This window comes from Convolutriloba macropyga, chromosome 8 (genome assembly GCF_964194025.1).
Source record: "Convolutriloba macropyga chromosome 8, txConMacr16.3, whole genome shotgun sequence".
Classification (NCBI taxonomy): domain Eukaryota; kingdom Metazoa; phylum Xenacoelomorpha; order Acoela; family Convolutidae; genus Convolutriloba; species Convolutriloba macropyga.
In genome coordinates, this window is record NC_134475.1 from 10,064,709 (window position 1) to 10,080,180 (window position 15,472).

General features: G+C 34.4%; 2 protein-coding genes across 3 annotated transcripts in view; one reads left to right on the forward strand and one right to left on the reverse strand.

The window, feature by feature from the left end:
- Positions 1–1,506: 1,506 nt before the first annotated feature.
- Positions 1,507–3,532, forward strand: LOC142343918 (uncharacterized). Its single transcript, XM_075395316.1, has one exon. It carries the CDS (start codon positions 2,201–2,203, stop codon positions 3,389–3,391), a length of 1,191 nt encoding a protein of 396 aa, XP_075251431.1. The 5' UTR covers positions 1,507–2,200; the 3' UTR covers positions 3,392–3,532.
- Positions 3,533–8,915: 5,383 nt separating this feature from the next.
- The window catches only part of LOC142344443 (uncharacterized), a 233,979-nt gene continuing 227,422 nt past the window's right edge, over positions 8,916–15,472 (reverse strand). Inside the window, exon 7 of one of the 2 annotated variants that reach the window (XM_075396092.1) lies at positions 8,916–9,553. In XM_075396092.1, coding sequence (XP_075252207.1) covers positions 9,375–9,553 — 179 coding nt within the window. In that variant the 3' untranslated portion in view covers positions 8,916–9,374. The remainder of the gene's footprint in view (positions 9,554–15,472) is intronic. The other variant, XM_075396093.1, reaches the window with a different exon arrangement.

Here is a 15,472-nt window from a genome sequence, read left to right on the forward strand (position 1 = left end):
TCTGACTTGAAAAGACGAACAAAGAATGGAAACAATGCAATTGCATCCGTTTTTTCCAACAAAAGCCATTTTCTTTCTCAGTTTACTGAACTGACCGTTAGCAAAATGAAACAGAATTGATAGATTAATTCAGGCATCAACTTGAAAATATTTAACATTAATGATCTTCTTGTTTGTGAGGTAGAGTTATCTTTTATTGATGTTTTGAGATCGCAGGTCTGGGAATCAGTTGCAATAACTTTGTCAATTCGCCCCGTATGTTGAGAAATTTTTGAGAAGTTGTTAGAAAATTGTCGCACGATGTGAGGCTAAAGAGTCTGATTTTAATTGTAATTATTTGCCCTTCTAATCATTTGTTTCGCGTTTCATTTTTTGTTTCCAAGTTTCTATATATTTCTAAGTTTTTCATAAAGAAAAACATTGAAAACTTCGTCGACAATTTGCTTGTTAATTGCTCTCAAGCGAAGTTTAAGCATTTATTGCAAACGTAGTGGTCTTTTTAATGCAATTCTTCTGTTTTGACCGAGCTACTTTTGCGCCCTTGCCCTTTTTGCGTTTTAAGTTCCATATCAATTGCTGTGATGTCTTTAACTTGATTTTAAATAGTTTTTGTCAAGTGTGAATTTTGTCTCGAAGCTCCACTCTGATAACTTTCAATATGAGTCAACTATCCTGAGTAAACGTAACCAACTCCAATTTAAAAAAACATTTTGAAAAAGATTAAGCAAATGGTTGAACAAAATCGCTCCAATAAGAGTAATGTCACCCTCTTAATCTGGTCGGAAGAAAGCAAATTTCTTAAGGAAAATGACGTCACAGGTCAAAATAAAATCTTGCTGACAAAATACCAAAACAATATACATACCAAATAAACGCATCTCAATCACCACTATTAACGCTATTAAAAAGTAAATGAGACTAGGGATTTAATAAAAACATAGCTCTAAGATATCGGGTGTTTGAAAATTAACTCCTCAATAAGTATTTTAACCATTTCATTTTTGTAGTCAAGCCATTAACATAGCCATGTGCAACGTATTTACGTTTAAAGTAACACTCTAAGGAGGAATTCTGTGTCCATTTTTTAAAAAAAATTTCAAAAAACTTCGTTCAATAATCAAATGTACCAAAACAAATAGCATATTGTGGACAGTTTTCAACAAAGCCATTGCTGGGCTGTAAAAGTGGCACAGTCTCCCTCGTAATCGACTGAAGAACATTTAAATCCTCAGAATTACGGTGAGCAGTGTTGTCAGAGACTACTTAAGCTCTAACATAACTGCACACTACCTTATTACCTTGGTCTTAATAAGTTCGTTTAATTTCAGTCAAAAACAAATTACTCGGTTAAACGGTTAAGCAACAGATTACAGAAAACGGGGCTCAAACTATTGATAAACTATTTGAGAGTAATTTACCCCCAAAAACACATACCCCCACTCGGGTAATAAAAAAGTCCTAAATTCATCGAAATCTTCAGTTTGTGATGTCACTCTCCCGACAGAGTGGAAAATGATGAAAATGAGAAATTCGTTATCAAATTTACACGAAAAAGGTCCCTCCTGTACTTTTGGCATTGGGCAACCAACCGGTTCGTTGCCTTGCATAACTTTGGTTTCAGTTTTCTTCCATATTTTCGGTTTCAGGTCTCTTACATAATTTCGGTTCAGTTTTCCATATTCATAAACAATCCCCGGTTTCAAAATGCCGAAAAACAAATCGACTAATTGTTATACAAATTCGAACTAAATTTTTCTGTTTTTTTTTAATATGAAGGGTGCCGAAAAAAACGTTAAAACTTTGACTGAAAGAAAATACGCAAAAATATCCTTCCACTTTGATAAATGCTGAAACAGTTTCAGTACCTTGTCCTATTTTATGGGATACTCTAAGCACGTATTGCCAGAAATCATGCAACTAACAGACAAAAATTCAAAGAATTAACATAGCATGTCGTTTAAATATCACCAATCAATCTACTACAAAGAAAACTTGTTCATTCATTTAACATCACTTGAAACTTGCATAAATTTAACCTGTGGGTTTGAAGTTTGCATTTATAAACACAATTGAGAAAACAATGATGAAAGCACACAAACTCCCATAAACTAAATCATTCAATAACAATCGCGCATTTACTGTTACGATATTTGTCACTAAATTTTGCTCTTTTGTATATTAGAATTAGAATCCGAGTTTAATGTCGTTTTCAATAGACGAGGCCAACTCTAGTTTAAGCGCGACTATTAAAGAAAATGACCCTGAAAGTCAAGATCAGCCTACGGAGTTGGCAGACCAACCGCGACGTCGCTATGAATCCACAATCATTTCAAGACGAAGGGAGGTCAAACGAGAAGGCACTATCACGCTACCCATAACAGGCAACAGACGTTTTGTACCCCCGTCCGAATCTGATTATGACGACAATCAGTCGGCCAAAACTGGTTCGCCCACGACTACAGCATCATCTGGGTTCTATTCGGCAAGTCGACCGCGACCAGAACGGGAGAAAGTAGACAAGAAATGGCTCGACATTATGGCAGATTCCCAACATAATCAAAATGTAACGGCTCAAAAACTGCTCAAGAAAAAGTTCAACTTGCAGCAGCAAAAAGCATCACCGGCTCTGCGCAAAGCTCAAAGCGATAGAAGACAACGAAATCCCAGCGAAAGCAGAAACAGCAACCAGACAGAAAACATCCGGGTTCCAAGCCGGGCATCAAAACCCGTTTCAGAAAAAGACGCTCTAACAAGAAGTTACTCCGAGAGTGACATTTCTCGTGTCCAACCCACTCCAGACCACCCAACTGTCCAAAAAACAGAGTCTGTAAAATCAGTTGACTCAAACTCGGTTGTCCAATCAGGTTCAACCAGTTTAGAAATGGACAGCAGCCAGGAGAAGAAATCATTGGGCGATAGCGTTCCTTTATCTGTTGGGTCATCAGTGGATATTAACATAGCCCAGCAGTTAGAACGCACCATCATTGCAAACGGAAGCAATTCTAGTCCAGGAAACACAACTCAGATACGAGTGAGTTGTTCTGGATCTCCGTCGGCAACAGGTCCCAAAATTGACGATTCAACCAGCCAAGGAAGACAGCAGATTGTCATCAACATCGTAACTCCCCCAGCGGGAACTTTCGCCGACTCGAATGTTAAATATCAAGAAAGGAATAGTGTACATAGTAATCAAAGCAACCTCGACCAGAATCCTCCCCCTCCTCCTGTTGCAAACAGCAACTTACCACCTCCATCGCCTTCACAAGAAAGCGCAGGCCAAAACGTGACAACAAACGAAGACGTTCCGTTAATTCGACCTAAAAAGAAAAGAACTTGGATTTGTTGCTTCTGCTGTACATGCAGGTGCGGCACTTCGGACGACGAATCATGAAACAAAACAATCTCTGGAATTGTCAGAATGAACGAATCTCTGATTTAAACTATCTTCAGCAACACTGCGATAAAGTGAGACTGAACTAGACCTAACCCCTAAAAAAACTATATTCAGAAATTGTAAAAATATCTTCACTGAGTTTTCTTTCCCCTGGCTTCACAGGACATAAAACGTTATAGCAACATTACTTAAACCTCTAACTGTTACGAAAATGATAACACAAAACCACAAAAAACTCAAAATTATTGTAACGTACAAGACGACTCGTGCGGTTCCGTGAGAGCCACAGAAAGTCCTGAATTACAATCCTAAGAATCCATTATTTCTCATGCCACAATGGTAATTTAGACAGTTTAAGATATAGCAGAGCTAACATAATTTGTCTACCACAATAACTTTTAAAAACGTGCAAAGGAGACATTTACGACAACAGGTTCAATGAAGCTTGAAACAAATCTTGAAACGAAAAACAGAGAACACGTGCATGAGAGATCTACAAGAGAGATCTAATATTTAAGTTTTGATTTTCTGCTAATTTACAGAATGCAATTAAATAGCTACATCTTTAAAAAATCATGTACAAAAAACATTCTGCCTTTACTTTTTTCAGATATTTTTACCTGACATTCAGTAATTACTAATTTATTCTATCTGAGTCATTCTTTACCCGTAACCTTTTTTCACTAATGCTGATCTCATAGGCATGTTTTCTAGATACGTTTATCTAATTTAGGCAACTGAGCGTATTTGAAAATTGAATAGGCCAGAAAAGTGAAAGTTTTTGATAGTTTAAAAAGCAAAAATTGTAAAAGTCTTCAAGCATAACCCGAAAACTGCCGGAATAGTTGCGAAGATTTACGTGTTGTAGAATATAGAGAATATAGAGCAACAGTTAAAGATTCAATAGCAGCTGATGATGCATCAAATTATATCCATTTGTAAACTAAACGTTATAATTTTCTCCGAAAGAAAAAATTAAAATTCAGACTTAATTATGGTTGCCATACATTATTATCATCAAAGCCCTATTTTTTGGACTCCTTCACCAGACTTTAAAGTGAGTAGCCTCGAGAGAACATTATTGTTAATAATTGGAGAATGAGGTAAGTCATTTGTCATAAAAGAAAACTTTCAAGCAATTAAGTAAAAAAACATAGCAGGACAAGTCCTGAAATACAATTCAAAGAACTGAATGAAAAACTCAGACGTACTCTGCCTGACCAGCAGATCAATTGAATAATGCCAGCCAGAACACAAACACAATCATGTAAAAAAAAATTTAGAAACTAAAAGAATCGAAACTAAACAAAAATATACTCATTGCTAAAACTCTTGAAGCTTTTAAACCTGAGGCAAATTTTTTCTCTTTAAAAATACCTATTTCAAAAATATGTTCAAAACCAATTTTTGTTTCTGAAATCGGTCCAGTATTATATCTGCAAGACCTGAAAAATATTCTGTGGCCCTCGAAGATCGATTAACTCGAGAATGAACAAAAAATTTAGAAAAAAAGAAATCAATTGCAAATTATAAGGAAATGTTGCTGAAAACCGTGATATAACTATCTTGAGAATCATTTTTGTGTCTCTAGAGGCTATCCAGTAACCCATTTCCAAGCTTTAAAAAAACTCAGTGGCTCAAAGATCGATAGGCAATAATTTTTAAGAAAAAATTTCAAATTTCAAAAAACAGAAATCTGTTCTATTAAAAAGTTGAAATCCATTCAATTGCCACCTAGCAAATATTTAATAACATACTATCACACCCTGGATGAGGTTACCTGGCAACAGAGGCAAGAAAAAAATACAAATGTTTTTAGAAAACTTGAAAATTGCAACATTTATCAAAAAAATTTCTAAAAGTCGAAAGGTTAAATTGTTGAAAACAAATCCATTGAAACTAAAAACCATGCAGTAACTTTTTATCAGAACATGGAATATGTTTTCTTGCACTTGAGAATGTACAAATATCAAAAACTGACAAAAAACTTTAGGAAGCCATAAAAAATTGCAGAATTTATCCAAAAAAAATGCTAAAATTCGAGACATTAAAATCAATCCATTGTTACTAGAAACTATGCAGTTTCCTATTAATAAACCTCAAATGAAATTGCCTGGTCCCTGAAGTTGGAAAACTGAAAAAATGACAAAAATTTTCAAAAAAACCTAAAAAAAATTGCAAAAATTAGTATCATTTTACGTTTCTGTGTTTGTATTACCAAAACATATAGCTCATAAAATGGTCAGAACAAGCAATTTTGTCTCGCAAAAGGCGTTCATCTGATTTAAAAAACTTCAACCTAAGACTAATCAAAACATAAAATTACAAAAAACATGAAAATTTGCACCATTTTGAGCCCAAAAACTCCTAATAATGACCTTTTAACCTTAAATTAAGGCCATCCCAGCATTGCACCACTATAAGCACGTGAAGGACTACTAAAGCCCAATTTGGGCCTCTAATGAAACTAAACGCCCGCTCGGCTTTTCCTGTTTATCCCGTTTAGGAAGATCAAAGTAATTGAAAAATGTGTGAACACATCTTCAAAAAAACACAGCGCACCATTACAATTCAAATTCTTTGAATTGTAATAAACGAAAAAGCGTCAGACGCTGAGAAAAACATGGCGGTACAAGTCCTAAACCACGACTTAAAGAAGTTTCATTGACTAACTGGACCTAAAAATGGAAGGACCTCAGAAAGCACTCAGAACAAAACCAAAACGCCGCAAGTGAAAAAACCTCTGCAGAAAGCAAACTTTAGTTCAAACGCCATCACTCTGCTTCAAAATTAGAATGAAAATCCCTCCGCAATACCACGCGCTTATATGCTCCACCTTTTGTTTCACCGTGCCCAAAACCACCCATCCAATTAGACTTCAGAAATCATTAAATTTGTGAACAGATCTTAAAAACAGTACAGCGCCCCAATATGATTCAAATACTTTGAATTGTAACTGAACATACAACTTCGCAACTATACGATTGTCACGGCATTCTAACGAACGTCAGACTGTTTGAAAAAATCCTAACACTTTTTTTTATAGAAGATTGGCGAAATTTCTCTCCAAAAGGATGCATTGAAAGTGTGTTTGACGGCTTTGAAAATTTAGAGAAAATTGAGCACAATCAAGAGTCACCTGAATAAATCATATTGTTAGCCTTGCGGTTGTTTCCAAGAGAAAATGCAAGAATAAGAGAAGTACTTTCTCTTATCTTATGCAAGGGGCAAGGGTCAAATTTGGTGGGGATAAAAATGAGACAAGTGATCCAAACTTCAAAAATTTGCTCTTTGCAGTTCATACCAGCTAACAATAATAGTAGTTCCTAAATTAACAACCAACCAATCTTTCCTTCAAGATCAGTGCCTGGTCTTGTATAATTAAAGTCAATATTTGAAAACAAAAGCTAAAAGTTCACGTAAACAAATGCGCAAAAGTAAACAGAAAATCTTGTAAAAACGCAACACCTGACCTCTGGAAGAAACTTCAGTCAAGCACAAATGAAAAATCCACAACCGACGATACTAAAAACTTGGCCAATTCCCGGAAAACAGTCTTCATTGATTCCCGTAACCCCGATTGGGATTGAAAGAGCCGAAAAAATGAGTTGTTCCACAAAAAAGATTCCACAAAATTATTGCTAAAACTTCGTTTGAGAGCAATTAAAAATGAAAGAAATCAGAATAACACGCAGCTTAGTACCTAAAATTTGCTGTAGTGTCCAGAATTATTCCAAACGTACAATTATTTTTGATTGAAAATTCAGTAGACCTTAAGCCTAAAAAAGCTTAAAAAAACTTACACTCGTATCGAAAACTTTTCAGCTTGATTTTTTGGTCTGCTCAAAAATATGGCATGAACCAAAAGCCTCATCAGTTTTCAACCTGCTCAGCCTAAGCCTGCTCAACCTAAACTCCACTTCGGGACGTATCTATAGGACCACAGAAAACAAAGACTTAAGAGAATCACGCCGCTTTTAATATCAGCTAGTAAACCAAAGCTACCATCAAAAAAAAAGAACTCTTTATAAATTATTTGCAAGAAAATTTTTGAAAATACCCGCCATACTGCCAAAAAAACCGCCATTGATTCCCAATTAAGAATGGAAGCAGAGAAAATAAAACTAACATAACCGACTAACGTCGAGCGAATTGCTCTCAAACGAGCGGCGAGCGGTTGGCTTCGTCAGTATCTAGCCACGGTTTAGTGAGGCCAGCTTTAGCTTAATTGAAGGGGCGTGAGGTGATAGCAGCGGGGTAGGGGCTGATAGGCAACAGGGGTGGGTCTATCTCTAAGAACCGCCCTTCTCACAATAAGTATAAGTCTCCAAAACGGATTCTGTTGCTCGCATAATTCAAGACTAGTGAGCTGAAAGGCTCTAAGAGCACTTAATTGCCCGCTCTGCGCTACTGTTTGTAGTTTCTTCCAAAAAAATACCAAAAAATACAGTTCTTAGCTGCTTCATACTTTACAAGTACCATAACTAAATAGAATAAATCCGAAAAATTCCAAACATAACCGACTAACGTCGTGCGAATTGCTCTCAAACGACCGGTTGGCTTTGTCAGTATCTAGGTACGGTTTAGTGAGGCTAGCTTTAGCTTAACTCAAGGGGCTTGAGTGAGCGTAGCGGGGGTGCACTGGGGGGCTGATGGGATGGCAACAGTGGGGGAGGGGGAGTCAATATCTAAGAACCATCCTTCGCACCATAAGTTTAAGTCTCCAAAACAGATCCTGAAAATCGCATATTTGATGGGCTCTAAGAGCAATTAATGCCCGCTCTGCGCTACTGTTTATCCCGCTCTTGAGGACGAAAAGTCAAAAGCGTCAGAAGAAAATTTGGTCAAGCGAAAAATCGCATAAAAAAGACCGACAGGACCAATATAATTGCTACAAACTTCGAAGAGACGCACAATAATTTTCTTCGAGTCGTTAAAATAGGAGCGCAATATAAGCCGGCTGAAACAGTGACGGTGGCTATCAAAAAGTGCTCCAAATAAACAACAGAGTAATCCAAAAAAGACCAAAAACAAATTTCATAATATGGCCGACTGCTGTAATAAAGGGGCTTCAATAAAGGGGCTTTACATGAGCCACGGAGGGGTATAACATCACTGAAGGGCTTAATGACGGTATTAGAGCTTATTATAGACCACTTTTAAGATTAAAATTGGTAAATGAACCCAATTTTCGCGCAATTTTGATTATTAGTAAACCACCTCGAATTAAGTCACGGCCTTTTAAATTCTGAACCAGAAAAGTCAAGCATGATAAAAGGTACTCCGAAAGTCAGGGCTTCAGATGAAAAAATGGTCAAGCAAAAATACGCATAAAAAGACTAGTATAATTGCTACAAACTTGGGAGCACTTAAAACGGAGCAATTTCCAACATTTCAAAAATCACTTGAATTGTGTGAAAGGTTTGCACAATTGATTACCAGCTAACTGTTGTTAATAGCCTACTCATACAACGTCGGCTAAACCCAGAACACTATCAATTGGGTCTTTCCAAAAAATTCCTTTAAATTACAAGATAAAATTTTATTGTACAATTTATTGAACCCTTTGCAGGGTAGCTTACCAAAATCTACACATTTAGCAACTAATTCAATCAATCAGAACGTTAAATAGACAAGAGGAATATCAACTATCGGAAAAGCATGACAATATAAATGATTAATTCAGGGATTTTTTCAAATTAACAATGTTGACACAGCCCCCAAAAGAACTACATTGAAACTGAATCGCCAATCTCAGTCATTGTTCGATCAGTTGCTCCCGATATTTAGTTTATCCTTGTCCCTAAACCCAAATTAAACATACGTTACATGATTCAAAATAGTAATATTTTTAAGGAATTATCCTGGATATATTTAGCCACCGTTGAAAACACCTTTTCATTATGTCAATCTACATATCGAGGTAGAAATTTTGAAGAAGGGCTATGTTTTAAGATTATGATGCTCATTTTCAAGATGATCAATCTTTGAACTTGAGAATAACAATTAGGACAATGAAGAATGCTATTGCGCCAAGCACTGCAAACAAGATTATTTTGGTTCTGTTCCCTCTCTTCTGGTACTTCACAGCTGATCCCAGGTTCTGGTTTCCTAGACGAGCACTGGATTCTGCCTTGTCGATCTGCGTCTCAATATTATCTAAACAATACAACAATCCCCCACATCAATTACGTGTAACATACATCTCTTTGAAACAGATGAGAACATACGGAAGTCATCCTCCCGCGTGAATAAAATCTTTGTTCTCATTACCGTGTGAAAAAACTAAGCTTTCTTTACACTAAAAAATAGTTCAAATAGTGATAATGACAAGTGGGACATAATTACAATTGCTTTGCTCCATTATCGATGTTTAAAAACAAGGAAGCTCGGAGTAGTGGATAAAACAGGAAATCAACCACCAGCAAAATTTGGCCTGTTCTCCAAACGCTAATCGCGCATGTCGAATAGGGCCAAATTTTACTACTTGTTGATTTCCTTTTTTTATCCATCACTATACATTCTCTCTATATTCACTTCTTTTATATTTTAAATCTATCATTTCTTGTCTCACTTGGTGCAAACCACTAGTGTCGAGTTAAGCTGGTAATTAATCGTTATCAGACGGATAGTTTGGGTTCTATAGACCTTCGGTCATGCTTCGCCATCCCCACTGACTCCAGTGGACGTCCCCAGATATTAGTATAAAACTAATCAGTGAAACTGCTTCGCAGATGAGACCGTGTAACAAAAAAGAAAACTTGAACAAAAATTGAAAGAAAAATTAAAATAATAAAAATTTTCATATATCCCCTAATCAATATTTAATCAATCTAAAACTAAAACTTTCTGTCTCACTTGGCGTAGTGGTTAAATCATCGAGTCTAATAAAGTTGCTTTAGCAAACGGAAGGTTTGGGGTTCATTCCTCACTGACTCCAGTGAACGTCCCCCGATCGGCGATGCCGCCTTTCAGGATTTGATGTCAATTACTATGAAACTAAGTGAGATAAAAAAACCAAATTCACAGTAAGGTTGATCAGTGAAACTGCTTCGCAGATCCCTACAGTGGGACTGTATATGGGACACACTGTGATGGGTATACAGTCAAAAAACACTGAGATCAGTGAAAACAGTGATTAGTGTTTTTCAGTATAACTAGTGAGATCGTGTAACAAGCACGTAAAACCAAACTTGCGAAAATTGTTGTAACCACTTCGTGGATCTGAAGCCACTTCGTGGATAACTTGAACAAAAGAGCACAGTCAAAAACACTGAGATCGGTGGATACACAGAGATTAGTGTTTTTCAGTGTAACTTGAATAAAAAACCAGCGTTTTATTTATTCTAAATCTGATATTAATTAAGAAAAAAGGTCTAAATCTAAAATATCAATAAAACCCAAAAACTACATGACAGATAAATTAAAAGAAGAAGAATTAGCTTCTTGACAATTATACTTATAAACAAGCTCTCTGAATTGATTTCTAGTATGACCATATCTATATCTATGAAGATAAATACATAGTCTACATTTCCTATTTCTAAATCTATATAATGATATATGTTTGTAAACATTACACATACTACAAGTTAGATATTGATCAGGATCAGAATAATGACATCCCAAAGGTTCTATATAATCTTTCACTTAACCAAATTTTTACATACATAACAAAAATATTCTAATTCTTTACAATTATTACAACACTCTTTCCAAGGTTTATTTATACACTTATTGCATTTCATTTTTCATCTTTCGAAAAATTATTTTTTGATTATTTCTCTAAATAAATACATCATGTCTCATTCAACTAATACTAGTGTCCTAAACTTCTGCGATGTCTGTAATCTATCCTTTGAATCAAAGAAGGGTTTATACAGGCATCAATCATACGATCTCAAACATAAGGAACTATTGGAGAAAATATTTGAGTCTGAAGAAGAAATCTCGGAGAGGATGTATAATTCAGATGAAGATGATTATATTATTAAAACTAAAGCCAAAACCGAAAACAACATCTACTCTAAAATTAGATCGGCGAAGCCATTGGGGTACCAAGGGCAAAGCCCCTTTCACGGATATGAATGTAAAGAATGTCATGAAGAATTTAGGAATAAAATAGCTCTAACTACTCACTCATATAGTCATAATCGTAAGTATCTAGAAAACACAGAAGACTTCAGTCAGAACACGAGAGTTTTATATTACAGATATAGGTGGGAATTACATTGAAGATATAGATGAAGCAACTAATTACTCTTTAGAAGAAATTAAAAACTGTTACCAGTTCAGAAAAGTTAAGAGTTTTAAATATAAGATCACAGCCGAGTGTGAGTATAAAAAGAGAACCAAAGAAGAAGTTAAAACTACTAAAATATTTTTCAATACTGAATATATTATTAATAACGCAGTATATGAAAATGGAGACTTCACACAATCGGCGAAGCCGTTTCACGGATGGTTAAACTTTGAAAAGGAAATATATGAAGGTTATGATTATGATTTCGAGTTTCTTGTAATAAGAAGTATTCAGTTAAATATTGAAATAACTAAAGCATCTATTGGTACCCATATAGATTTCAAAAACTCTACTACCAGCTGAGTTTCAAAAACTACCAGCTGATCTCAAAAACTCTAAATCGATATTAAATATACGAAGTTATAATAACAACTGCTTGCAACTAACTATCACCGCAACTCGAGAAGGTAAATTTGTAGATAAACTAATTGAACCAAGACAACAACATGAAGATGACTTCGGCTATATATTAGGTATACAGAAATTATACAATATTAATATTTGGTTATACACACCCTGTGGTGGGGGCAAAGTAGAATTGTTAAAACAAGTGGATGATTTTAATAAAGATAGAAAAGATGTAAGAATACTAGTTTGGAGTAATTGTCAAATAGAACACTGTGCCCAAATAAAAAATATAGAAACCCTGTTAGTTCGCCCAAATAAAAATAACATTAAATATTATTATTGCGATAGGTGTACCTATTGGTTTAACTCACAAATTAAATATGATAAACAAGAATGCAACAACTCATTCAAACCAGAGATTGTTTGTCCTAAGAAAAAACATTACTTTTATAAATGAACACAAACGTCAGAATATAAAAAATATTACAACTGCCGATATAGAACGTTGCATTGTTGAAGTCTCAACTAATGGTTATGGCGAAGCATAGTCGGAGACCCATAAATATGTAATAGCTGAACATATTCCAATAGCTGTGGGTTACACCTGGCAAGGTAATTTCAAGCACTACTTCGGTCTAGGCTGCATCAAAAGATTTGCTAGAGATCTATTAGAAATAGAAACAGAGAATAATTTCAAACATAATGAAAAGATGCTATTCACAAAAGATAAATTATATCATGAAACCAATAACACTTGTGATATCTGCAGCAAAACATGTATTAACAAAATAAGAGATCACTGTCATGAAACTGGTAAAAATAGGGGACCGGCATGTAAAATATGTAATCTAAGATACAAAGAACAAAACTTCATTCCAGTAATATTCCATAATGGCTCTGGCTATGACTTCAACCTACTATACAGTGAACTCTTTAAACAGAATAATGATAACATAGAAAAGTAGATTACGAAAAGTAGATTTAAGAAAAGTAGATAACATACCACTAGCTGCTGGTAAGTCTAAGATGTTTACCATTGGTTGTCTCAAATTCTTAGATAGTTATAACTTCTTAGCTATGCCTCTAGATCAAATGGCAAATATATACGGATGTAAAACTAAAACATTATATCCATATGAATACTTTGGTTTAGATGATTATGACAGCGAAGCTGCCAATGGTAGCAAAGCTACCTACCAAGAAAATATAGGTAATCTAAAAATAGAAGACTTCAAATCCTCACTACATAATAAATTACCAACACAAGAAGAAGTAGATAACTTTAATAATGAAAACAGTCATAAAACTGGTAAAGATCTTACTATAGAGTATTTACAGAATGATAAGGAAATATTAGACTATTGCATGAATGAATATGTTAAATTAAGTATGAAAGAATTCAAGCTCAATCCCCTACACTATGTAAGTCTGCCAGGCTATAGTTTTGATTGTTGGTTAATGTCAAGCGGTGTAACATTAGATACATTACAAGATAAACAAATGCTAGATGATTTTGTTGGAGCAAAGAGAGGTGGTATATGTAGAATAATGGGTGATAGATATATTAATAATGGTAATGCTAAGGGTAATAGTAAGTAATGGCAATGGTAATGGCAATGACAATGACAATGACAGTGGTAAGACCATGGCGAAGCATGGCCGGAGGTCCATATGGTACATAGACGCAAACAACCTATATGGTTGTGCAATGATGCAAAAGTTACCTTATAAGGACTTCCAATTTACTACTACAACTACTACTCTAGATACAATATTGAATACTCCAGATGATAGTGATCATGGTTACTATATAATTTGTGATATTGATTATACTAATGAATGCAAAGAGAGAACAGAACGGTTAGCACTAATGCGTAATAAGAGAAAGATAAATGATAACGAATTAGGTTACAGAGAAAGAGCTGGAGGCAAGGCAAGATTAGAGAAATTAATCTTAGACCAAAACAACAAAACAGAATACATGGTTCATTATAGGATGTTAAAGTTCTATGTTCAGATGGGAGTAAAAGTAACAAAAATACATAGAGTAATTAAATTTAAACAAGATTATATATGTAGAGATCATATACAAAACAATACTAACAAAAGAGCAACAGCTAAAACTGAAGCAGAGAAGGATGTAAGGAAATTAATGAATAACTCCCTATTAAGGAATATGAAATATGAATGAAAATGAAATTAATGAATATGGAAGAATGTGCATGAATCCTCTACACTTCTTTCAAAGCAAGTTCTTGCATGATGAACAAAACATAATGAAAAGTGTAAGTAAACCAATATTTAAGAATATAACTAGATAGAGATTATAGCCAAATAGAATATATAAAAAAAAGAATATAGCCCAACTGTATATGTAGGAGATACAATATTCGAACTTAGAAAATTACATACGTTTGATGTATTCTATAATATTCAACAACCATCCCTCAAAGATCTAACACTTCACTATATGGATACGGACAGTTTCGTATTAAGTTATAGTGAAGGTAAAGTTAGTGATGAGCATATGGACTTAAGTAATCTAGACATACCTATAAAAACTAATAATAAAGTCCCCGGCAAGTTTAAGCACGAGCTGGGGAGTAGGATTATTCAGGAATTTACAGCATTGTCCCCCAAAACATATAGCTTCAAAAATTATCCTACAAACACTAAAGAAAAATGGATAAAGAAGCATAATAATGCTAGGCACATAGATTATTATGATGCATCAATGAATAATACACAGAGAACAGTAGATGAAAGCAGAATACAAAAAGTTGGGGATAGCATGACAACAACAAAAACAAGTAAGATTAGTTTAAATATATTTGATGATAAAAGGTTTTATGTAAACAATATATAAAGGTTTTATGTAAACAATATAAACAATACAATATATTATCCACGTGATAAGGAACTATATTTAAAAGGGATTTGTTAAATAGGATTAAGAAACTATACAAAGATAAGGATAAGGATGTAGATAAACTGATCTGCGAACAGACTTCGTATGTGGCAAGCCAAGCAGGTTCCATGATTAATGATATTAAAGAATTAACTATAGATAGCAATAGAAAATTAATAGAAGCAGCTATTATATTAAATAATGAGTTGTTATAATTAGTTATTTTAATTATAATTATAGATCTAATTCATACTTAGTATAATATTTTTATATAAAAAATGACTAAGCTAGATGAATTTATAGAATTTAACTATCTAGAAAAACAAAACAGAAAGAATAGATTAGAAGATAAATTAAAATAACAAGAATATTATGGTGAAAAAGAAGAGTTATTTGATCCTTTAACTAAAACACTAAATGCAAACAATGAACACAATCTAGCATTAAGTGAACAAACATTAAGGGCAATAGATTGGCGAAATCAAGAGTTAGATAAACAAACTAAGATGATCCAGCAAGC

Excerpts from the sequence above, each read along its gene's own strand:
- LOC142343918 (XM_075395316.1), top strand. The coding sequence starts at position 2,201 with ATGTCGTTTTCAATAGACGAGGCCAACTCTAGTTTAAGCGCGACTATT.